Source organism: Ammodytes marinus (assembly GCF_949987685.1).
Source record: "Ammodytes marinus genome assembly, chromosome: 13".
NCBI classification, from domain to species: domain Eukaryota; kingdom Metazoa; phylum Chordata; class Actinopteri; order Uranoscopiformes; family Ammodytidae; genus Ammodytes; species Ammodytes marinus.
The window spans coordinates 17,968,870-17,993,755 of record NC_137217.1 but is presented as its reverse complement, the minus strand read 5'-3'; the positions used below and the strand labels follow the sequence as shown (position 1 = coordinate 17,993,755).

The 24,886-nt window shown below is 42.5% G+C and overlaps 1 protein-coding gene across 3 annotated transcripts; it reads left to right on the top strand.

The window, feature by feature from the left end:
* Positions 1 to 1,363: 1,363 nt before the first annotated feature.
* Positions 1,364 to 24,669, top strand: plekhg4b (pleckstrin homology domain containing, family G (with RhoGef domain) member 4B). Of its 3 annotated transcripts, none has more exons than XM_080038982.1 (24): positions 1,364 to 1,598; positions 6,334 to 6,531; positions 7,566 to 8,808; positions 11,625 to 11,828; positions 12,347 to 12,470; positions 13,013 to 13,106; positions 13,544 to 13,630; positions 13,856 to 13,972; positions 14,303 to 14,401; positions 15,703 to 15,845; positions 15,955 to 16,093; positions 16,192 to 16,314; positions 16,420 to 16,584; positions 16,775 to 17,649; positions 18,389 to 18,638; positions 18,964 to 19,053; positions 19,330 to 19,554; positions 20,205 to 20,375; positions 20,485 to 20,662; positions 20,937 to 21,053; positions 21,329 to 21,595; positions 22,234 to 22,472; positions 23,488 to 23,559; positions 24,293 to 24,669. In XM_080038982.1, the coding sequence occupies exons 1-23, from the start codon at positions 1,530 to 1,532 to the stop codon at positions 23,530 to 23,532; spliced, it is 5,262 nt and encodes a 1,753-aa protein (XP_079895108.1). In that variant the 5' UTR covers positions 1,364 to 1,529; the 3' UTR covers positions 23,533 to 23,559; positions 24,293 to 24,669. The 3 variants fall into 3 exon arrangements, with proteins under 3 accessions (XP_079895108.1, XP_079895107.1, XP_079895109.1); XM_080038981.1 differs by having other exon boundaries at positions 14,303 to 14,422; XM_080038983.1 differs by lacking the exon at positions 23,488 to 23,559 and having other exon boundaries at positions 14,303 to 14,422.
* Positions 24,670 to 24,886: the final 217 nt, after the last annotated feature.

Sequence of the window (24,886 nt, the reverse complement as noted above, 5' to 3'; positions counted from 1 at the left end):
AAGAGAAAGAGCAGCGTATATTTGCAAAGTGCGTGTGTGTGTGTGTGTGTGTGTGTGTGTGTGTGTGTGTGTGTGTGTGTGTGTGTGTGTGTTTATATAGCAGATTATACAGTAGATGTACACATAGGACTAAATGTAGAGCAACTGTATATATAACAAAACGTGCTGATACTGATGATACAGTAAAGTCTCTACTTCCCAGAATTGTACTACATCAAAGTGTTAGGATGCATGCCTCTGTCGACATGAGAGTAACCACAGTGTGTGTATGTGAGTGAACCCACGTGTGCTGTGTGTGTGTGTGACTGCAACCAGTGGCGGTGTGTCTTCACATCTGTCTGGGCATATTGTGATGTCTGCCTCTAATGACAAGAATGCAGTGCCTCTCTCTAAATATAAACCAACCCAATTACCTATCCTCACTACCTTCTCTGTTTACACAGGCCGGCTTAATATGATCTTCACTTTTCCACACAAAGCTTGCATTCTCACAGAGCGTTTTTTCCTCCTCGAACAAGGATTTCCTGTGTTTAGGAAAAGATGGGAAGGTGCTAACAAACTGTCACTTTCCTGCATTCTAGCCGTAAATAACACGCTCACCTCTCCTGTATTCTTGGGTCTTGGCGAGGGTCGTCAGATTCAAGGATTCTTAACTAATAAGTTTATCTGTTCATGTCTTGAACTCAAAGATATCCTGTTCTGAAATACTTTTAAAAAGAAGAGCATATTTGCATATTGATTCTAGCGTCAATGTGTTTGAAGATGTCATATCCGTCTTATGTAACAGGAGTATGTCACACATCATGTGTCATTGGTTTGTAAGAGACGGTGAAGTGATTGGCTGCTCCCCTGACAATATTTAAGGGGAAGGCCATGGGTGACCTAAGCCACCACCAATCCTGTGCTGATGTCTTCCTTACTTTTTCCTTTTGAAAAGAAGCAGAATAAGCTGAAACCCTAGTCCATTTGTGTTGTCGGGACAAAGACAGACCATTGTGGCAGGAGGGGGTGGAGGGGAGCCGTCGGTGAAGGTAGGGTGCAAGGGGTCAGGGGGGAGGGGGGTCAGAGAGGAGACAGTCACAGTCCGACCCTGCTCGCTAGAGTGTGTGTGTGTGTGTGTGTGTGTGTGTGTGGGGGGGGGGGGGTCAGGTAGTGTTTTTACTTTTGTGTTGTTGTTTTATTTCTGTATGATGATCCTGAAGTTGCAGCAGTGTGCATTTATCCAGCTGGAAGAGGCTTCAGTAGCGGGCGGGGGAGGTTTTGTTGGCGGGAGGGAGGGAGGGAGGGTGAGTGAGTGACGGGGAAGCCAGCGCACTGCCTCTCTCACGCTCCGGCAGGAGTTTAGTCTGCTCCAGCTGCCTACACCACAGCACCTAGGGAAAGCTAGAAAGAGAGAGAGACAGAGAGGGCACAGGACCTGTTGATATTCAGCAATGACTTACAAAGTGGATCCTACACTGGTTTTTATCCCTTGGAGTTGGTAACTTTTTTTTTTATTATTGACGTTTAGTAGTTTGTCTGGTGCCTAAATGCTGTCACTAGGCAAAATGCACTCCAGAGCAAAGTCCCGGAGTTGTGACAACTACCTGAGTATTAAGGTACGAGCTTGATATATGTCTTGACTACAGTTTTTTTACCGTGACTTTTTGGGAAGTTGCTGTTTTTTCTGTGTGTTATTGGATGTGCTTAAACCTGGCTTCCTGCATGGGAACATCCAGCGAGTGTGTTGGGTGCGTGTGTGTTATTGTGCGCATTCAGGCAATGGATGTTTTTGCCTCAGCTCGTGGAAAGCTGATATTTTGACTTCCTGCTCTATAGCCAAAACATAGCAGGTAGCTTTTTTAGATATAAAGCATAAAGAGCTAAAAGGATGTAGTACATGTCTTTATTTTCAGTAAGAGAGCTTAATACATTACAGTGTGTAAATGTTTGCATTTTTCAGCCAGATATTCTCTACTGGTCTCAGTAACTTGCATGTTTGTAGTACTCTGTGTTCACCTTGAAGGGCACTGAGAATGTTATTCTTCAGATAGCCCCTCAACACATCTTCAAACTGTTGAATGAAAATAAAAACTGAATATAGTTCATCTCATCATCAGTGACTAAAGACAAATTAAACAAATCCAAGCTTAGCCAGGGAATTGGAGAACATAACTCAAAAGCACTACACATTTCAAATCTTGAATGTATTGTATTTATAGATATGTTTGATGTGTACTATGATAAGGATAGCAATAGTGGGATTTTATCTACATAAAAAAAGAGAAAAAAAAGAAAGAAAAATTGCATTTTCATAAATCAATGTTATCATTTCTGGGGTCAGATAAAAACACATGTTTGTATCCTCTCAGATAAGTCAGTTTCCTTTATCATCCTCCCACTTGTTTTGGTATGCACCCATGCTATATTTACCCTGCAGAGGTATCAACAGACTTTGTTAGTCTCCTTTGTCTCCTCTGTCACTGCGCATCAATGCTCCTATTGGTTGAAGGACCTCCATTCACTTTTTGTGTCCTTGTTGGATTTTCCCTCATGCATGGGCCGTGTGTGTGTGTGTGTGTGTGTGTGTGTGTGTGTGTGTGTGTGTGTGTGTGGTTTACAGTATAGCAATAATCCACAGGGTTGACGAGGACTCTCAGGAACCATATCCTATGAATGTTGTTTACATCCTTTAAGACAAAGTCCTTAGTTGCCAAATGACTACATAAATCAAGTCTTCCGATAACTCGTGTGGGAATCTTACCCATAACCCAATTGAAGTTTTTTATTTATTTTTTAAATGTAATGACCCAGCTTAAAAGATATGCAACTTTTACATTTTAAAGTGATGTAAATTATATAAATACATAAAAATAGGTACTTGCTGTAGATAAATGGGAGGGCCAGTTTATCCCCTCCAGACTGCTATTGTTGTTAATATCACCTCACAGACCTGTGTTGTTTTTGGAGCTGTGTTTTTCACACAATCAGTGTGGGCCTCTCGGGTGAAAGTTTATCTGCTGGGATATCAGTATATACTGTTGCATTTAGTAAAGTCTTTTTTTAACAAAGCGATTCTATTATTATGTGGCATGCTCACTGCTCGGCAGTGTTCACATAAACAGAGATGGATTTTGTTAGTGTGTGGTGAAGCTGGGATGTTTGTGTGTTGGGTACAGTTGAGTTGAGTTTGATAGTTAAGAAGATATTTAAGGATTTGTCTAGCAAAGTCACTATTTTGAGCGCTAAAGTCAGATAAAAGATCTGATTCAATTTAATGGAACAATATGTTTGATGAAACAGAGATTCTTGTCTGGCATTATTAAGGAGTGTTACTCATGTGGCCAATGCTATCTCTGTTAAATTAAACTTATAAGGGTTAAGGTGGTTCTTTAATTTATTGAGAGTTATTGGCACCATGTTCGGCCCTTATGCACAACTTCATATCCTACCCATTATCCTCATCTCTTTTTTCATAAAATAGGATTTCTAGTGGCACAGATCAAAAGCTGAATCGAACTGCAGCCTCAGTGCTAAGGTCTCCCTATAGGCTCTTTTGTTGACGTCCTGGCACCTGACAGCGGGGCAGGTCTGATCAACTTGTGGCCTTTGTCAGCCCGTCTACCTTTGAGGTAGGTTGGTTAGTGAGCAGACAGTATGGGGGCTCCAGGGCTCTCCTGTTACACTCCCCTGGTGGCTTCATGCTCCACTGGAGGCCTGGTAGGCAGCGCCTTTTGTGTCCCTGACCCACTAAATGTGTCAGTGACCACCTCTCGCTCACTCTCTCTGTGTCTCTGTAGGTCTCTGGCTCTTTCTTTGTCCGTGATAGAAAACCCCCAATCTCTTTCTGTTTCTCTGACTTTGACTATTTTTTCCTTCTACAGTGCAGCCCGACACAGGATTTAAAAGGTGCTGTACTTTTTTGACTAACCTACCAATGAAAAACCTGGCCATGGTAACCCTTCACCCTAACCCTAACCATTACATATATAATACTATAATTTAGTTGAAAAAAAAAAAAAAACATTTACATTGCGATATTTTTGCCTTCCAAAACCACCATGGTTTAGTCTACCTGCTGGCTCTTTGCACCCAGTGAACAGCTGGTTCACTGTCAGGGCGGACAATAGTATCCCACCTGGAGTTTGAAGCCATTAATTACCACCTCAGTCTTCCATCACACGGGCGGTCGCTTACAAAGACCTTGCATCAGAAAGGGTGGGACTTCCCAGTCTGCTCTTGTGCTGCATGGCTGAGGGTCTGAGGCTAGACATACACAACCATACACACTGCATTCCTCTGTGGCTCAGAGCGGATGGGAAGCTCAGCTCTGGGGGCTAAGCTCAGTTGTTCTGCTGAGATATGCAGATACTGTCTCCCACTAGCCAGGTGACACTTTTTTAGAAAGATTCCTGCTGATGGAAAAATATTGAAGTTGTGCCTTGTGTTAGATATTATCTATTGTGCGATGATGTTATGTATATGTGTAACTATACGCCACAGCTATTGTTCAGACAAAGGACATTTTTGAGTCCGTATTGTAGCATTGGACTACACGGACAGCCACCCCTGTCACTAATGCATTTTTTTCTGCCTTGGGAACCTGAAGAGAAACATGCTGGGCCATCCTAACTATGTAGTGAGGGCTTTCCTCCCATTGTTAGCTTTCCTCCCATAAAACACCATGTTATTCTTCTCCTCCCGGGTGCAACAGTGACTAATGCCCAGAGAATTTTTTTTGCCTTGCTAAAAGCAAGCTGACTGCTAATGGAGGTAGGCATTTTGTTTCAGGGCACCAACACTGTACAACACATACCACTTAGAGAGGCGGAGTGCACAATGAGTGCCTTGTAGTAAAGTCGTGGCATGTGTACCAATGCACTGAACTGTACTCACTCTCCTCTAATTGATGGTGCTGAGCTGCTTAGATCAACTGGACAGATCCTACAAAGGGTGAAACATGGGCTGTCTGACAAGCTAAATTCACCACAGAACAGGCAATCTTTTGATTTTTAGGCATTGTTTTTTTACACACTTTTATTGTCATGTAAATGCAGGATTTACATTAATGTGGAAGTTTGTTGTGAGTCCTGAACCCCCCCGTTCTTCAACATGGTACTACACAGTTGTCATAGTGAGGGACTTTCCCTGGCTTTGCTATCTTTCTGTGTGGTTATCATTGCAGGCAGATGTCTCTAGTCCACTGTTGTGTTCCATTCGGGAAGGACAGATAGCTTGGGGATGTTTGGCCTTGGCTCTCACTGCTGAGAGTAAGGTCATAGCCTGAAGCATGATCATAACAATAAGACCAGGTCAACCTCATCCAGGACCGGTGTAATCCCAAATGTCACGTCTCAATCCAACACAAGTTGTAACTAACAGTGTGCAATGTGTCATTTGTCCTGTTGGGGACAGGTGTTGCACCATACAGGTCAAGCCCGGACTTTCCAGTTCTGCTGTTTGTGTCCTCTGAAAGTCACTCCCACCAGGTGTTTCCCCTCTATACGATGGAAAGACCATCATGGCTGTCATTTCCTGTCATGTTCAAACTTCCTGACTATCCTGCTAAATTGGATCATACTTAGATGTGCATATGCTACTGTATGTTTATCTAGTTGAAATATATGCACAGTAAGCAGAATCCTTCTTTTGGTCTTAGTTAATGCAACATGTGTTTGGTTGATGATGATTTAAGCAATGCTAGCAGCATAGCCCTAGGATTGGTAATTTGTTCCACCACTTTGTTTCGCTCTGTTATATCTCAACAACTATTGAATGGATTACAATGCAATTTTGTACATATTTTCCAGGGTTCCAAATATGAATGCTACTGATATTGTGACATTTCCCCTTGAATGTCACCAGAAGGTTGACATCTGGCTTTTCTTAAATACCTTTAAAACAATTAGATGGATTGGTAAATACACTTTTACAGTCTTATCTGTCCATCTACAACTAATGAGCAAATGCTACCACACAAACATGCCAAACAACGATGGTATAGCATAGATAGTAAAAATTATTCCTTCTCAACACTGTTGGATGCATTGTTATTGTTAGCATTTCCTTTAAAGCCCCACTGTACTTAAGCAAGCCCCACAGAGCTGCACACTTGGGAAGCAATGTTGTGAGATGGGTGTCTTGCTTTGTTTTAAAGGTTCACAAACCAAAAAGGTTGGGAACCCCTACTCTAGACTCCCGTGTCCATGTAGCATGTTCTAATGTTTTGCTACTGTTTATCTTGAGGGAGATGGCCTTTGCTGTGACGTTGAGCCTTCTAGTTACCATGACATATTTAGTGCAAGCTGCAGCTGATGAAAGATAGCCAGACTAATCTCTTCTTTTCCCCCTCAGGACGCTGAGTCTTTGGACAACTGTATCCAGAGCACCTTGTCGGCCCTGTACCAACCCTTTAGTGCCACCGCTGCCACTGTCCTGTGGCAGCTCTTTAGTGTGGTGGAAAGACAGTATAGAGGAGACGGCCTCCGCTGCCTCATTGACTTCTTGCTTCCTGCCAAGAGGATCCTACAGATCATCCAACAAGACACCTGTGTGAGTAGACATGGCAAATGATGTTACATCAAATAATACCATTATGCCTTCTGTGGTTTATTACAGAACTTGTTTAGAGTAATTGCATAATCCGATATTTACTTGGATTACGAATGTTGAACAATCTGTTGAACATAAAAGTGTTATAAATAAAAATCCCCACTCAAACACGTTGCTATGTCATATCAGTAGACTTTCCTAGACACTTCAAACATGGTATAACAAACACCTTGAACGATAAGCGCATGAAGTGATGAGACAAAATGTCTGGGACAAAAGAATGCGAGAATAGTGCTTCTGAGTGTGAATATCTTTGCTGAGTGGGAACGGGGAGCATCAGTCTGAGACAGGGTTCATTATTTTCCTGAAAACAAGCTGAAAAGCAGCCATCCGTCTCTGAAAAGGGAAACAGAGGGGAACTATGGTCTGTTTGAGAGGCTGCCATGATCTCTTGGGTCCAAAGTGAAATTCAATATTCTCTCTCAAAAGCTTTGATTGCTATGGGTCAGGCTCTAGGACCAAAGCACTGAAACCTTATTCCACTGTATTCATCTCTGCAGTGATTACACTGTGACGATAGTCATAGAGCAATAGTTTCACCTAAGCCTAGCCCCTGAGAAAACTTTTGCCGTGCATGAGAGTCTTTGTATTGGCAGGCAATATGAGAGGCTTCAGGGGAAGATCACATCCTCAAGTCTTTGCCTTGACATTCATAGGAGATGAATAAAGCCAACCCTTGCTCTTAGGGCCTGTTTCTTACTCTCGCACAGTTAAGATTTGTGCTGTGGTTGCTGGGAAACCAGACCTGATCAGACAGGTTTTTCTCTTTCGACGAATGATTGCTGACAGTGATTCATCCAATGCGTCACATTAAAAACATCTTGCCTCCTCATTAAAGTTAAACATGTGTTTGAACACGACTTTGCAGATGTCATTTGAATGATGCAAGTTGTACCACCGCAGAGCCTTGACACAAAGATCATAATAATCTTTTATGGGAGTAGGTATTGACTGACGTCTCTGTGTTCTCTCAGGTGAGGTTCAGAGGATTGCTGTTCTACCATGAGGGCTGGCCTCTCTGCATTCAAGAGAAAGTGGTCCTGCAGCTGGCCCCTCTGCACAAAGTGCGACTAAAGCAAGGAGACTTCTACCTGCAGATCGTGCCTTTAGGCCGCAAGGCTGCCAAGCTAGTAATAAAATGTCTGTCGGCCAGTGGCCAGGCCATTACAGAAATCCCCATCGCAGAGAGCATGTATGGCAGCGTCTTCTCAGCTGAGTTCTTGCAGAATGTAACACGTGACAGAAACCCGCACCCTCTACAGAACTGCCTGCTCACCACTGGTACGGCTGTGTTCAGGACGCCGTGGAAGAACGTGGTCAATCCACTTTTTGTGAGCAGCACGTCGGACGCCATCATGCAAGCACGCTGCAGCAGAGGCGGCTTCCGTGGCCATTTTAGCAAATGCAGCACCAGCGGATCGACAGGGACTCTAGACAGCCACCGCAGCTCCAGAGAGTCCCTGCACTCTCAGGGAGCTGACTCCATCTTCTCTGAACCCACCTCCCCAAACAGTCACCACATGGAGCCCAGCAGTGACAACCACAGTGTCAGTGGACCGGACTCATCTACACCCATCATTCAAATCAAAAGACCCACTGAAGAGTGTGGGATGGGACAAGAAAGCGAGGATTCTGGTGAGAGAGAACGAGGGACAGCATCCAATATGCTGTCTTTTAGTACGGACCTCAGTAACCCAGGCCCTCGACGCAGGCTCCCAAGGGACTCTGTTGCCTTTGAGAGCAGGAGACTTTTCAGGAAATCTTACATGGAGGCACTGCAGAACCCCATGAGTCTTGGGTCCAGCTCTGAGTCAATCCTTGAGGAAAGCCTTGAACACAGCGCTGACCTGGGACAGAGACACACAGTGACACCAGGCAGCAGCCCCGACACACATACCTCCTCCAGAGACCTTTTATCTCGGAGGTTGGGTAGCCGAAGCTGGCTTAGCGGTGACGACTCCAGGCCCAGCACACCTTTACTCTACTTACAGAGGGGGTTGAGGAGTGCAGAGAGACGGGCGGAAAGACGTTCAAAGTCACTGGAGAGGAATAACAAGGCAGGCCAGGTTAAAGGCCACCGGGAACGATCCTCTTCTGGAGGCTCAACTAACATCTCGCCCAAAAAGCTGATCAACGGCTACGCTCTTCGTTTCGGGAAACTGGATATAGAGTCACATTTTCCTGGTTCTGAGAGGAGGAGCTGCAAAGAGGAGTCAGGTATGTGATGTCACAGCAATACTCAACCCTTTGCTGTCACAATGTACAGTGTAACTGTTAATGCTGTTACAGGTAAACGCCTTGTCCGTTGGCTTTAGCATCGTTAGAAAATCCCTTTATTAAAGTGCTGCAGTTAAATTAAGAACAATTTTGAAGACCTGTACATGCATAGTTTATGAAACCTGAGTATTCTACGTCACTACATTTAAATTTACATCATTACATTTATTTTATAGCTATGGTTACTACTAGTTACTTTGAATATTAAGATTCTACATATAAGAATATAAAATTTACATTGGTAAAGATTCTACATCCAACAGTGTGTACGGTATAAATCAGATTCAATCAGCAATATTTCTTCCACCACTACATAGTCGTATTTTATGAACTATTATACATCAAGACAGTTCATGGCTCATAAAATCTCAATTATGAAATAGTGCAACCCGAGGGGGTGAAAAGTTTCACTCTTAATAGCTATAGCTAGTGATTTCTCACTAGGGTGTGTCATCATACCCTGTAGCAGGACTGGTAACAACACCAGTTAATCAGGAGGCTGCATTTTGAGTCTGCGTTTTGGCAGCTCATAACTCAGAAACATTAACGCTGTTGGTGATGACAGATTGCTTTTCAAAGTCCTTGTGTATTCTTTGGCATGTTCCAGAGACAGGTATGGCCCTGCCCTGGAAACAGAACTTTCGTCACAACCTTGTGTTTTCTTTACCTCCGTCAATCTGTTTTGTGTGTGGTGCGTGTGTTTTATACAGGGAGGAAAGGGGCGATTTGAGCGTACCACCTAGGGAATCATCCTGTTTTTAGAAAACACTGATTCTTCCGTGAATTGAAATGTGTTTATTTAAATCTCTGAATCCTAACCCTGAACAATGCAATATCCTAGCCTATGCTGTTGGTACTGATTATTTTAGTAAAGCTTATCATAGTTATATATAAAGTACTGTATATGTTCATTTAAATGTATTAAATACAGTAGTTAAATCACATCCCTGTTGTGTTCCTGAGATTACCTCAGAGGGGATTGTTTTTCAGCTGTTGCAAAGCAGGTTTCCAACAACTACATTTCAAAGGCAACAAAGGATCCTGTAAACCTTGTAAACCAACCACACAGACTCCAGCATCCCACAATGACATGACCCCACAGTGTTATTGGGGCAGGGGGCTGCACTGATCCCAGATGGGTTGCCTCATTTACAAAAGTTTCCTTTGTGAGTCAATCAGCCACTGGGAATCCACGAAAAGAAAAGAAAAAACCTTTCAAACTCTGCCTGTGTCTTTAGAGAGTCCATCCTGTCCAGGTTGAAATTGAATTACGTGAATCCAACTAGCAAACTCTGCAATATCAAAACACATCCTACCAGGTTTATGTGATCAGTAACTCAAAGCTCCAGTTGAGATTTAGCCCCTTTGATGGCAAAAAAATGTGTCCCGCAGACTACACAAAAAACACACTTTCACACAGGTCAATACTCAGGAGGCTTACTCTACGTTTGTCACTTCCTCTGAAAACAAAGCAATTTAGGAAACATGCTGCAAACACAAGCCTGGCCACACAGTCGCACAGGAAATGCACTGACTATTTGAAGACAATAGTGGCTGAGCTGGGAGGGTTTACTGTTGCAGAACAATACAAGAGGCCTCAAACTGTTTAAAAAGACAACACGCAACAGGTGTCAATCAGACACAGATTCATAATCACATATTGGAAAGCAAATTGGTTGAACAATGTCAACAAGATTTTATGTTTATTTCCAGGCCTATAAATGCTTGGCTAAGTGCTGTTTTGAAAGTTGCTCTAGGGATGGCAATTTCTGTCCTCAAATCAGTTGGTCAGTCATCCACAGTCAACAACTGTTCGATGGATTGCCATTTACTGACATTCATGGTCCTTATAGGATGATTGGTTATAAATGAATACCTGCAAAAACATAACCACAGCTGTACTTGTGTGTGTTTAGTGCTTAAGAGCCCAAACAAAAAAGCCACAACTCAGGGGTTTGTTTTGTTTGTCTTAGCTGCTTCTGCTATAACTCTGGCCTTTAAAAACATGGGGTTCACCAGGCCCAGGGGTGTACCATGCCACTATAAGAGCTGTCGTCGGGTCCATCACCTGCTAACAGGAAAATGACAAGCAGCTAATGGATGTTTGTCAATTAATCTAGCAATTATTTATAATTATTTAAATTGGTAAATCCTTTTTTTATTTAAAGATTTGACTTGAAAAATGACTGTCCGTTGCTGATTTGTGTTACTGATTGATCAATTAACTTATTTTTGCCGCTCTCCTGTATGCTGTCCATATACTGTGCTATCAATTTTACCAGAGTTTTTGACATATTGGCCAACACACAGTGAAGTAGCGTATACAGTTGGGTATACAGAGATACACAGTATCATCTATGTATGTATATTTGCATGCTGTTTAGCTGCCTCAGTGTGTTGCAATAGGTACATTAGGATCTCATAATAGGAAAAAGTCTGCAAAATCTGTGGTACCTCTTCAAAATGTCAGGAGCAATGTTCCTTTAAACAGCCCCTCGAGCTATGAAAGGCTACATAGGAGGATGTGTTAGTTACTCTGAGTCAGGCTGAATAAACAACTGGTCTCCATGATGAGTCAGTATGAAGTCACTACGATCTCACCAATAATAAACACTTGTTTCATGAGTGATTTTGATTTGGCAAGAAAGCAGTGATGAAAGGGAGCTTCTAATTGTGTACATTTTGTTTTGTATTTTTGTAGTTGTTGCTCAGTAAATATCACTTAGACACCAATTATATATTTTTGTCATCTGCAGGACAGCGTGATGACACCGTCAGCAGTGAGAGCAGGCGGCACAGGCATAGTGGAGAAGAGTCACAAGATCCTAAAACTGCCAATGGGACTGCCATTAGGCCGGCTTCAGGATCTGGCTCTTCCTATGAGAATAACTTAGCACTCCCAAAACTGCTGTCAGAGGTCAATCAAGAGCTGCTCACATCGGGTGCTGTGATCTTGCCAGGTAGGGTGGCGAGTTATGTGATGATACAAGTTGTTTTAATTCCCCCCCAACACCTTGTCTTACAGGTATTGTATTGCATTGGAACAAGCACAGTATGTTCATCATATTTCACTCAGTTAAAATGTGCTTAGTTTTTCACAATGAAAGTATAATAAGATCAAATAGAAAGTGATTTTTTTAAATGTCCTTGTCTAATCGATCTACTTTTTAGATGATATGATGATAAACCACATGTCCATTGCAAGAAAAAGTAATTTTTTTTTTTTTTTTAATAATACTGTATAGTGTATTATGTTAACAGGCCATTTGACTGTTCTTTACCCCCTCACTTTTAATCAAATATGGTATTATTATTATTATTTTTGTTATAATATATTATTTTATTTTATTCCAAGCTAAATAATTTTCTTATCCCAAGAGGAAAGCATGATGCACACACTGAACCGCTGAAAGCTTAGACATTCTTGACGTAGAACATGAAGCGTGAAACGTGAACTGCTGGCCTTTCATTCTTCCAGGAAACAGAGATCGCAGTGGGAGGGCAGTGCTGCAGGTGTGCACCAGAGCTCAGGTGTGGGCAGGTGAGGGTTGCACGGTCAGTGACCTCACCTGTTTACTGGGCTACTACTGCTCCACGCTGCGGTAAGTCTCACACACAGCTCCAGTAAACTCCAGTAAATGTCACAACCATCTCTGACCCCTGAGGTGAACTTGTGGACTGTCTTAATACATTCAAAAAATGTCCAACGTTCTTAACACTGCAGCTTTTGTCAAGAGTTTATAGTTGAAAAGTCTGTTATTTCATTGTCAGTAAACTTGAAAGTCAATAAACATGACTTATAAGTGTTTTAGTAGGCATTGCTAGTTAGATATGTGTTCATTATTGGATGTCTGATGATACATTCCAGTTGTATTGTAAAGCAGTACAATGCATACATTCACTAAGGCTGTGAAGACTAAATGTTTTACATCCCTGTCTTATAAGTTTGACTTAAAAATGTCCAGCTATACAAATGTCACAAACTAATAATGATATAGATTTGTGTACAGGTTTATGGTTCAGGTTCATTTACCAGGCTAATACCAGTCTCTAAGCTTATAGAATATATTGTTTTGCATGGAATCATCAATTGTCTCTCTCTAAATGTACACTTACTCCCAACTAATACTTTGTTTTTTTTTAGGAAAGAAAGGCGTGATCATGGTCTGACTGTTGTAATAGACAGCAGGAGGCAGCAACCTGTTCCGGCTCTGTTGTCATCTCTGTCTGAGCTGCAGGTGAGCCCGCACTGGAAAATATGTAATTAGCCACCAAACACACGCCCAAAGAGTTTTCAGAGCCTGCTAAATCTGTGATGCCGCCTTTCTTTTAGAGTTGTTACACTATTGCATTCCTCACACGGTTCTTATTGTTCTAATGCTCAGTCTCTGACACAGTTTGTTTTTCTGTTTTGAAAGAGGCACACCTTTTAAATGTGGAACCACTGCAGTTCCAAGACATTTTTTTCCCGAAAAAAGCTTGCCTCAGGGCTCTGGTAGAGAAAGCCTGTGCTTACTTGTCTGTTTCTTAACCACACTCTGGGAGTGGGCTGGCCGCAGCAGACATTTCTTACTGATCTATGCCAAAACGCATGGCATTATAAGTCTCATTACATACGCATTTCACATAATTTTTCTGTTTGATCTCCATGTATATGCATTGGGTTTTTTTTCAGGCGTTGATACCAAATGCACTTTACTCGGTTCTCTTCCTGGTGGACAAAGAGGGAGCAGCCAAACCTGAGAGGGACATAAGTGTACAGGTGAATAAAGACCCTTGAAGGGGAATTGATGGTTTGTCACGGTAAAGAAATTGAATGAATTCCCATCTAATCTCATGGCTCTAGGCCCTTGATGACACAGATTGGAAGTGAGCAGGAATTTGCCCCCTGGCAGTTAATGTTACTATAGCTTTAAAGCAGTACGACGGGGGGCGCACACAAACTGAGACATCCTGAGGTGTGATTTTGTTGTTTTCATTGCCACAGACTGAGACGCTGTCCTCTCTGAAAGCCCTGCTGAAGCTCATCGACCAGACCCAACTCACACCAGACCTGGAGGGCACCTTCCACTACAATCACAATCACTGGATTCACTTCAGACAGGTGGGTGTGTGACGGAGGTGACTGGTGTGTTGCCAACAAAGAAAATTCTATTACGTGTTGTTTTTGCCAAAGTTACATAGATACGTAGGGGGTGGCTTCTCTGAGCCTGTTGAAACATGGTCAGTTTAAGATATATAATAGATAAAAAAAAAATGTAATGATCCAACGCACCTTTCATTTCAGGCAGGGACCCAGGGGCCAATCTTTTGTACTTTTCTCCAGAGGCAGCCCCGCAGACAACTTGTTTTAAAACTGTGATGTACAGTATAGACACTTGAAGTAGCTAATCATCTCCCTCCATCTTTGTTTTTCTCTCCCTATTCCTCACAGAAAATCGAGCCATTTGCCAGCAGTTGTAGTGCAGCCATCGCCTCACTTCAGGAGTCCATCAGCACATTGAGCAACAGCGGCAACCTGAAGACCTCAGAGGTCAGTCGCACCCCCCTGCAGGCAAGGACGGATTAACATGACCACGGGCCCTGGACACAAACCTGCCATGGACCCCTACCAACACGCAAATACACGCACTAGCACACCGTGCAATCCACAATCACACACATTATAATGCAGCGCGCAGCCTAGAGAGAGAAAGAGAGAGAGAGAGAGAGCGAAATACAATTCTATAAAAGCTCTCTGGTGCTGCGCAAGAGAAAGAGACTCTTTGCGCCTGAGCCTACTAGACAGTTAGATTAGGGCAGAGACACCGAAGATGCGAGCGCGCGCTAAGCGCGAGCAGAATTTTTTGCCATTGTAAGATCTCTGCGCCTGCTTTTTGGCCCACCCTTGGCCCCTCGGAGCCTACACTCAATGTCTGAGCGAAGCAGCGCGTCACCCGGTGAAACGCTGTGTTGGTGTCGTTCACAGTGAGACCGTGCCAGTGTGAGCCGCCGTCCAGACACACTGTGGTTTAAGACTAATTGATCACAGGGTATTCCTGCACGTTAACTGGTGTCGAGGGGACAGGCGGGTGACAGGCTCCGCGATCCGATTGCATGTCCCGAGCCTGGATACCCCAATCCCCAATCTCACTGCCGACTAACTGTAAAGTGACACAGCCGACACAGTTAATATAATCACCACCTAAGCATGGACATCGGTTAAAAAAAGCGATCTCATTCTTATTGTCCTTAAGCACGGCGCACTTGGCAAACTCTCCTCACTACAACTGCCACAGCAGAAAAGCCACTGTAGGTCGATCGCTGTGCCGATTCGTGCCCCTGACACGTTGACTCGCACCATAATGAGTCGAGGCTTTGATTTCAGTGCGGGGATGTGGAGCTCTTTGGCCATTTCCCGTGCCTTTTTTTCTCTAGACACATCGTTCTCTCTCCAAGCGCGCACACGCTTGTCCCGGCCGAATATAAGACCCCGAATATAAAACGACCCGACTTTTTACGACCCATTCCCAGGGGAGGAGGGGGGGGGGGGAAACCCCCGTCAAATTTTTTTAATTACAAAAAAAAAAAAAAAAAAAAAAAAAATCAAGGGCCCCCCTATTGGCCAGGGCCCTGGACATGTGCCCACTTTGCCCATGCGGTAATCCGTCATTGCCTGCAGGCAGTCTGGCCTTCTGATTTATGTGTGCCCTCCCAGTTCATTTACTCCAACAGGATTTAGTTTTGAGTCTGAAATTAAAGATGATATTGCACATAATCTGTGACTAATTCCACTGTGAAAATGGATTCAGTTGTTTGATTGCATGTGCCGTTTGTGTGCGTATTTTAATTCAGGAGGTGTCTGAGGTGATTGAACAGCAGAAACGTCTCATGAAATGTGTACTAGATGACACCCGTCTAAACAGACTGCGTCTAGAAGGGGGCACTGTTCTCGCCCGCATTAGGAAGGAGGAGGCCTGTGACAATGAAAGCTATAGGTAATGTAGGAAAGGATGGGTGGTCAATATGAGTAAAACCCAGGGGGATAATAAAAGAAACTTGTCAATAACCTTGTTTTGCCCTGTTTTTCTTTCTTTGTCCCTGTAGAGATGCTGTAGACATGTTGAATGCACTGTACAACCAAGTAGATGAAGAAGTCCATACGCTTGTGATCCTATCCAACAAGTCTCAGAAAGAGTTAGAGAGCCTGCTGGATGTGCGCAAGTTTGAGGAGCAAACGCAACAGGTGATCTTAAACTATTTCACTACACATTCAATGTATTACTTTGTTTTCTCCTCTCTTTGTCATTTGTCAGTCAATAAACAACCTTTTTACCTTTCCAGATCAAACTGTGGTTCAGTGGCGAGGGAGAGAAGCAACTCACGCCTTTGGACTCGTTACCTTTATCCGTGGCCAAAATTAAGGAGATGAAGGAGAGCTTGGACCAGTTTGTGGAGGAGTCAGTGGTAAAATGGCACCACACATACCTCGTTGACAACTTCCCGTTAAGTGATATTCTAAGAAAATCTGTGCAATTTTATTTTTTTTTATTTTTATTTTTTTTCTGACAGCACCAGCAGAGGCACGGCCTTCAGCTAGTGAAAGAATCTCCGGAGTCCCTTCCAGGTCCGGTTCTCCTTGACTTTAAGCAACACCTGGGCTCCATCTTAAGCAGAGTGGAGAGGAGGAAGGCCCATTTAGACAACCTAGCCAACCTGTATGAATTCTATGACTCGGTATGTGATAACAACTGTTATTGATATCCTGTCAGATGTAATGCTTGTAACGTTTTACTCGAGCATTTCAGGATTATTTCTGTGCTTTACGATGAAGACCCAAAAGAGACAAGATATAAACACCATTATTATTATTTGTTAGAATTAACCATACTGTGTATCTGTTTAAACACTCTTTTGAAATGTGTAGACCAACCAGTGGATGGAGCACTGCCAGGATTATTTCCGTCACCTAAGCCTGGACGGTACAGGTGTCAGACTGTCACCGTCTGTTGTGCAGAACCTGCAGGAATACTACATTGAGGCCTCCAAATTCTCCATGGACAACTTCCGCACCCTCAACGACATAGTGCTCTCCCTGGAGAGCCCTCAGCAGCTGCAGGAGTGGAGCACGGTGTGGCACAAATGTCAGCAGACCAAACTGCAGTTGGAAGCTACTTTGGCCCGAGCCATGAGCGAAGCCCCGAACTCCACGGCAGTTGATGCGGAATCTTCTATTATTAAGACTGGAGAAAGCCAGATTGTCACTACAGAACAGCCCGGCAGTAATGCGTGTGTGGTTTTACCCGGGGCAACTCATACTACTACTACACCATTAACTTTTGAGGACAACAAGCCTCACTCCGCCGGGCCTTTCTCCAAGAGCCCCTCCAGCTCCATCTCCTCGTCCACGCACTTCACTTTCCCCACCGACTGTGACGGCAAACAGAGGCACAGTCCGTCCATGTTTGATGACACGGACAGCGACTCCACCATCTCCTGCCACTCGGAGCCTGTGTACTCCGGGGCCGCCCGCCTCCGCAAGCAGCCGATGAAGAAGATCATGAAGAAGACCATGAGCTTTGAGCTGACCCCGAGGGACGGCGGCCACTCTGACGTCAGCCACATTCACGGCTACACGGGCGTGTACATCAAGGGTTTGGAGGTGGCCAACAACGTGTCAGCAGAAAAGAAGCTGCAGAGACCCGACGTGACGAGCCCAGCGTTAGGACGCAGCCGCAGCATGTCTACTCCCTCTAGGATCCACAACCGGCGCAGTGATGGAGATGGCAAGAAACAGAGCAGGTACTGAACATAAACTGCGGTTTTACATCACATGTATGTGTATAAAACTGTGTGGCCCTGCTTAGAGAATGGACAAAATATGAGAAACACTTTTTACTATGAAATTCATAACCAACTCATGAGTAAAACCATCAGAAAAGGTTTGTGGGAAAAGTGCTTTAAAATCCAGAAATTGTTTTAAACCGGTCACATGCCGTTTGGAATGGTTCTGGTCTTGCCTGTTAAGATTTCCTTGACATAAATGGTTTATTTATTAAGTTATAGGTCAGAAGTTTATTTTGTGAGGGCGTTCGTGGTATAGTGGTAAGAGTGGTCCTCTAGAGGCTCAGTCCTCTGCCGAAGGAGACCCGGTTTGAATCTGACCCATGTCCTCCCTAATTTGCCCCATTTCAACTCTATCTCTTCAAATCTGTTTAATAAAGCGGAAAGAAAATTGCAATCTTTGGACTGATGGTATAGTTTGCTGATTAATGATCATCATAGGAAAAATTTAACTGTTTCAAAATATTTAAAAGTTTTTCTTAGTTACTTTAATGATTCTGAGGAATCAGCAAATCATTATTTGAAATGTGTAGGTTTTTGGAATTTTTTTGCTTGACAAATGATGTCAAATAATTACTAGATCATAAAGACATTTTTTTTGGTTGATTAGCTCAAGTTGTTTGCTACTATATTAATCTCTATACCAAAGCTGTAAACATTGTGCCTTACACCTTAATTGTGTCTCTTTGTTGACCAGTAAAGTGCAGCACATCATGGATGAGATGCTTTTCACAGAGAGGGAGTATGTTCGCTCTCTCAGCTACATCATCGAGCACTACTTCCCAGAGATGGAGCGTCTGGATCTGCCCCAGGACCTGCGGGGGAAGCGCAGCATCATTTTCGGGAATGTGGAGAAGCTGTGGGACTTCCACAGTCAGTATTTCTTGAAGGACCTGGAGTCATGTGTCCACTCCCCGCTGTCCATCAGTGGCTGTTTTCTCAGACACGTGAGTCCAAATAAGTCAGTCTTTTTGTCCCAATGTGGACGCACTGACAGATTTGAAAACAACGCTCAGTTCTTCCATTAACAGTGACTGTAATGATGTGTTGACCTGTGGTTACTGTTAAGGTATGTGTTGCTTAACAATGTTGTCACCTGTCAGCAGCATAGTGTATATACAGTATAACTGATGGTGGAACCCATACATTTTGCTTTTTACGCTCTCTTGGGTGCTGAGTCATTCTAAGTGTTGGGCAAAGCATACTGAAATGTCTGCATAGGTTTTACCATGTACTAGAGTCAGCGTTGTAACTTGTTAATCTTGTGTGCAGGAGGATCAGTTCGGAATGTATGCCCTGTACAGCAAGAATAAGCCCCAGTCTGACACTCTGCTCAGCAGCCATGGGAATGAATTCTTTAAGGTGCGTCTGGAAACTCTCTGCTTACGTTCTTCACACGGGGTGGGCAGGTCTCCTGGTCTTTGCTGAAACATGACACGCAACAATCTCTCAAGACCTAAGATTTGAAAATAAATTCAAAAAACACATGATGTTTTGGTTGTATAGTAAATGGATCATAAGGAATATACAAGAACACATAATGAACCTGGAGTTTGCACGACTGACCACATCTTCATTTGTTTAAGTAGCCCCATATTCAAATGTTGTTTATGATAGAAAAAGCTTGTCTCTCTTCAGAATAAGCAGATGGAGCTGGGGGACAAAATGGACCTGGCGTCCTATTTGCTGAAGCCCATCCAGAGGATGAGTAAATATGCGTTGCTGCTCAAAGACCTGATCAAGGAGTGCTGTCAGTCCCAGGAGCAGGAGCTGAGTGACCTCCACAACGCAGAGGAGATGGTCAAGTTTCAGCTGCGCCATGGCAACGACCTGCTGGCCATGGATGCCATTCGGGGCTGTGATGTAAGTAGCTGCCAAGATGAATACTTTGATATATCAGCATGAATGCCAAACACTACTTTTTTATTTTTTATTTAACCTTTATTTAACCAGGAAAAAAACCTATTTTCAAAGGTGACCTGGCCAAGACAGGCAGCAGCACAATTAACCACAGTTACAGACAAACACACAGGGACAAAATTAAAATAGCACTAAAAAATAAAGCAAATCAATTCACACTGCAACAATCCTAAATAGACCCATTTCTGTAACCAGGAAAAAAAACTATTAAAAACACTGACATCTTAGAGAGTCTAGCTCAATTTCCTTCATTTTCGACTTAAAGACATTCAACAAAATGAATTCAACAAGTCCTAGGTCTTTCTGCAGCGTATTCCACACAGTGGGGGCAGAGTACACAAAAGCCTTTTTACCCTGTTCTGTCCGTACATTGGGGACCGAAAGCAACACCAAGTCCTGCGAACGTAAAAAGTGTGGACCAGCACTTAACATAACTATGAGACAATCTGGCACAAAGAAAAAGAGGTCAAAGAAACAAATTTTGGAATCAAGTTCAACTTGGTTTGTTTACAGTAGTAGTGAGGTCAGAATCCCTCCAGGCTTTTGTATTGTTCCCATCTTGACGCATGCGATGGGTCGTGCTTCCTCTCCAGGTGAACCTTAAGGAGCAGGGTCATCTCCGCTGCCAGGATGAGTTCATAGTCTGGTGTGGACGCAGGAAATACCTCCGCCATGTCTTCTTGTTTGAAGACCTCATCCTCTTCAGCAAGACCAAGAAGATTGAAGGAGGATATGACTTTTACATCTATAAACAATCCTTCAAGGTAAGCACTGATTTTGTTCCAGGAGGGTATTTTTTGGGGCTGTTTCTGCTATACACTGCTTGTCTTCTGACTGCCAATTTAATGTTTGATTTACTCTTTTCTATTTTAGACGGCAGAGATAGGTATGACTGAAAGTGTCGGGGACAGCGGCCTGCGCTTTGAGATTTGGTTCCGTCGGAGGAAGTCACAGGATACGTTTATACTCCAGGCAAGCTCGGCAGAGGTCAAGGCGGTGTGGACCACCATCATAGGGAAGATTCTGTGGAGGCAGGCTCTCAGAAACAGAGGTTTGTTGAAATGGTTTTTAAAGGATCCCTATTAGAAACACATAGATGTACAGTACATCTAGCCTCTCTGGGGTCCCAAACAGAGAATTACAATACAGACATACAGTAAGAAAGTACAGACATTAATAAAGCAATCAAGCAGAAAAGTACATACAGAAATTAGAGAACATACTTATTTTGTAACTGACAAGGTGTGTTTAATTATAATTGTAAGACCCTTTATCCCCCGTGAGACTATACTGTGTCATTAAATATTTACATTTGTGGATTGCAGCGTTGCGCATGCAGGAGATGGTATCCATGGGGATCGGAAGCAAGCCTTTCATGGACATCAAGCCGAGTGATGCAGCCATCAGTGACAGAGCCATCGACTATATCATGAAGGGGTCAGGTGAGCTGCTCTTGTAAACTTTATGTATTTAAGTTTATTAGTCTTCTCCGTCTTTGTCTCTTCCTCGTTTATGATTTTTCCTTGCTGAAACCACAAACAATTTTAATGTTCTCCTATTGCATCGCTTACATGTGCTGCTGTACAAAAAACAAACACACATGCCTTAACTATCATCATTAACAACCGCATACATTGTTATACGTTATTCTTCTCACCCTTCATTCCTCCCTCCTGTGATCTCCCCCATTCAATATGTGTTTGTCTCTGTCCCACAGAGTCTAGGACCAGGGCGTCCATTGCGGTGTCTTCGTTTGACCACGCCGCGTCTTTCAAGAGGCCACACTCCACCATCTCCAACAGCAGCACCTCGTCCTCCAGCAGCCAGTCGTCCTCGTCCCTGCTCGGCTCGCTCAACCTCCATCTTTACTCCTCGCCCTCTCACACACACGCACACCTCAGCGTTCCCTCCTTCGCCCAGTGGCCCTACGACTGCATAGAGGAGGATGAGCTGGAGCACGACATCGAGAGCCAGCCCTCCATGGGTAAGTGGCTATTTTTTTTTATTTATGTTGTAGAACCCATAAGTGCCCATTATTTTCAGTAAAGCAAATGAATGTCGGGAATGTGTTTGGTTTGTCGATTTAAAAAAGTGGTGAAAATCAAAAAAGGGAGAAATAAGAATGTTAATAGCCTTTTTATTATTGTGCGCTGACAATGTACAGTCTCTGGTTAAAAAAAAGTTTAGACACATTAATATAGGTAAAAAAAACTGAGTTTTTCAGGTTTTATTGTCTTACCAAATGTACTAAGATTTTATTTGGTTATTTTGACAATAATCAACAGTAAAATACACAATGAAAATAAAACAAGTGAAGCAAAGATAAACAGTATTGAAATGGAGAAGTGCTTCACGATATAAAATGTGTAGCACTTTTACAGGGGTAGAAGCGGGGTTTACTTCGCTGCTACCACTAGGAGTTGCCAAAGCCTGAAAAACAGATCCTTAAAATTAAGTAAAAGCCATGAAAATCATGACCTGCCCGATCATTCACTGCCTTTCCATAAATCTCTTGCTTCAATAGGAAATTAATGAGTCCTGTTTTTCTTGATCCATGTGTGTGTGTGTGTGTGTGTGTGGTGTGTGTGTGTGCGTGTGCGTGTGTGCTTGTGTGTGTGACAGTCACTGAGAGCTCCGAGACATCCCCTCATTGTACCTCCAGTGACAGCGTGACAGGGCTGAGCACCCTCAACATACTGGGGCACACCAGCAGCATCGTCATGGACACCTACAACAACAACAACAATGAGTCCACCTCTTTCCTGTGCCCCACCACGCCTCCCTCGTCCATCATGGCGTCTCCTTCCATATTCCATAAAGAGGAAGACCTCCAGCCCCAGGGCACTAAGTTCATCACAGCAGTGAGTGATGTTTTCTTCATATATATTAGATATCAAATTTTCATTATTGGATAGTTGTTGTGCAGGAATTGAGTTGCTCTGTCCCCCATGTTGTATATAGGTATGCCCACCTCATTTATGCCTGAAATTCTTATTAGCAATTAGTAATTTGCAAGATATATAAGCACATCAAATACTCCACTTTGTGACCCTATTCATATCTTTTCTTGTATTTCATTATTTTCTTTTTGAAAGTGAGGTCAGGTACACTTCTCTTGTGTTTCCCTATAATGTACTACATACAGTATGTGCTCTGTCTTATTCATCAAGCTTTTTCATTCTCTTTGGGTAATTCAATACATTCAGATGCCATTAAAGCAATACATCAAATTATTTTGTTTTTGCTTTTTAATATCTGAAGAAGACAGTGATACGTTGTTTCCAAAGTGTATATACTGTAGATCATTACTGTATGTTGAACTGCTGTAGCTCTCTGAATGACGTTTTGAATTTTGCCTTCACATGAACCAAAGACAATATAGTTTGGAGAGGATAGTGATAATAGACATGTTAGCACTATCATGATATATGTGATAAGCCAGAAACATGTAATGTGATTTTTTTAGCCGGATTATAACTAGAAATTGACTATAATGATAAAATGTTGTCTAGTCTGTAGCAGTATCTGGTTGTCATATAAAGAGGTTTAGGATTTAAAATCTACCCTACAAGAAAACGTTACCCCAGCCAAGTTATAGTGAATATGTTTGATTTTTCCACCAGGAAAATGTATACATTTAAACCTAGAGTACACATAGAGTATATTGTCACCTGCAAAAAGTCTTCTGATAATATTTTCCTCTTTTCATTTACAAGTATTTTGAATGTGGTGCGTATAATTCTCAATTATATATTAGACGACGTATACTTTAACTTGTATGAGACTCTGGGAATGTACAGGCCAATGGGAGAGAATAGTTTAAGCTTCAGTTTCACTCACCACCTATTTTTACCTTTTTTTTTTTTTTTTTACCAGAGCAAGCCCTCGCATATAGAAGTAGGCCTCTCTACTGTGGTCTGACTCAAAACTGAAGGGGTTTTTAGTTCAGTAAGTAACCGGTGTCACCAGAGTGGACATCTGTGTTTGTGCCCTTTTGCAGTCTCGTCAACAACTGTGAGGAAGATGTGGCCTGTCTACTAATCTGTTTGAAAATGTTTTGTGCTGCATGACACTGTGTCCTAAAATGGAGGGTCTGGGTCTCGTCCTGAATGGTGGTTTCTTATGTAAACGTGTGGCTCTTTTTTTCACATTTTTCTTCTTGGTTTCCTCATCCTCCTATATTCCTCTTGCATCTGTTTGGCATGATGGTACCATTTGTATCAAAAACCATACTTTGTCAAGAGTGTTAGGCCTGTATGTTTGAATGCACGCACGCATCTGTTGCAATCTTTTGTTTTGGGGCTTTGGAATGCATTTATGTTTAAAAATATTATTGTTGTTGTTGTTGTTGATGCCTGTGTGTTTTTTGAAAAAAAAAGTTTTTTAAAATGTATTCCTATAATGTTCAAATACAGCTTTTATTTGACATCATTGAAATCAAACTGAATTGCTTAACCTCAATTTACTTTATATTTTAGATGTTTTCTATCAAATAATACATTGCAAATAGCATAAATAAAATAAATAAGATAACCAAAAGAGTGAGAAAAGTATCATCTTAATTTACATTTATTATGTCTGATATTTCATGCAGACTCAAGTAAAAATAATAAGAGTGCATAATGTCTAGAAAGTATCTTTTTCAAAATCCCTTTTTCTTCTTTCTCCTTCTTTTTCATAGCTGTGAAGCCTTGCGCCGGTATCTACTTGATGTTGAAGCAGTTTGAGTAACAGAACAAGCGGCTGAAAGGAAGAGGAGTCCAGCTGCAGAGCACTAAAAGACTTTAATGGACAAAGCTCATCTATCACATGACATTTCATTATGATGCTGTAAATTGGAAATTGACACATAATATAACACTGCCATGATGGGACGGCAGTGGTCTGTACATTTGTTCAAAGAGCTAGGTATGAATCAGTGTTTATATTGTAGATGAGTTTTTTTGTTATAATGTATATTACAAAACAAACAAAAAAAATAGCAGGCAGATCAATGTTGTACTGTCATATTTCTTTTGTCCTGTGTTGTGACACGTTTGTACAGATGATTAAAATGTTTAAAAAATTCAGTTTTTCATTTCTCTGCCACAGTTAAGTGTGACTTGAAATCAGATATGTCCACACATGGCTAAGGACTATTTGCTGCAAACCAAAAAAAAAACAAGCCTACCTAATAACATACAAATTCTTCATAGCTCTGTGAAGCGTGTGTGCATGTGAAACCAGCCTGAAGTGTGAGTGCAGGCTGAACACTAGAGATATTTCCACCGTTAAC

Bases quoted from the DNA above. Each gene is read 5' to 3' on its own strand.
- plekhg4b (XM_080038981.1), top strand. From the start codon at position 1,530: ATGCTGTCACTAGGCAAAATGCACTCCAGAGCAAAGTCCCGGAGTTGT. The intron at 6,532-7,565 runs GTGAGTAGACAT...GTGTTCTCTCAG, and splicing joins TCATCCAACAAGACACCTGT to GTGAGGTTCAGAGGATTGCT. The intron at 22,473-23,487 runs GTGAGTGATGTT...TTTTTTTACCAG, and splicing joins GCACTAAGTTCATCACAGCA to AGCAAGCCCTCGCATATAGA.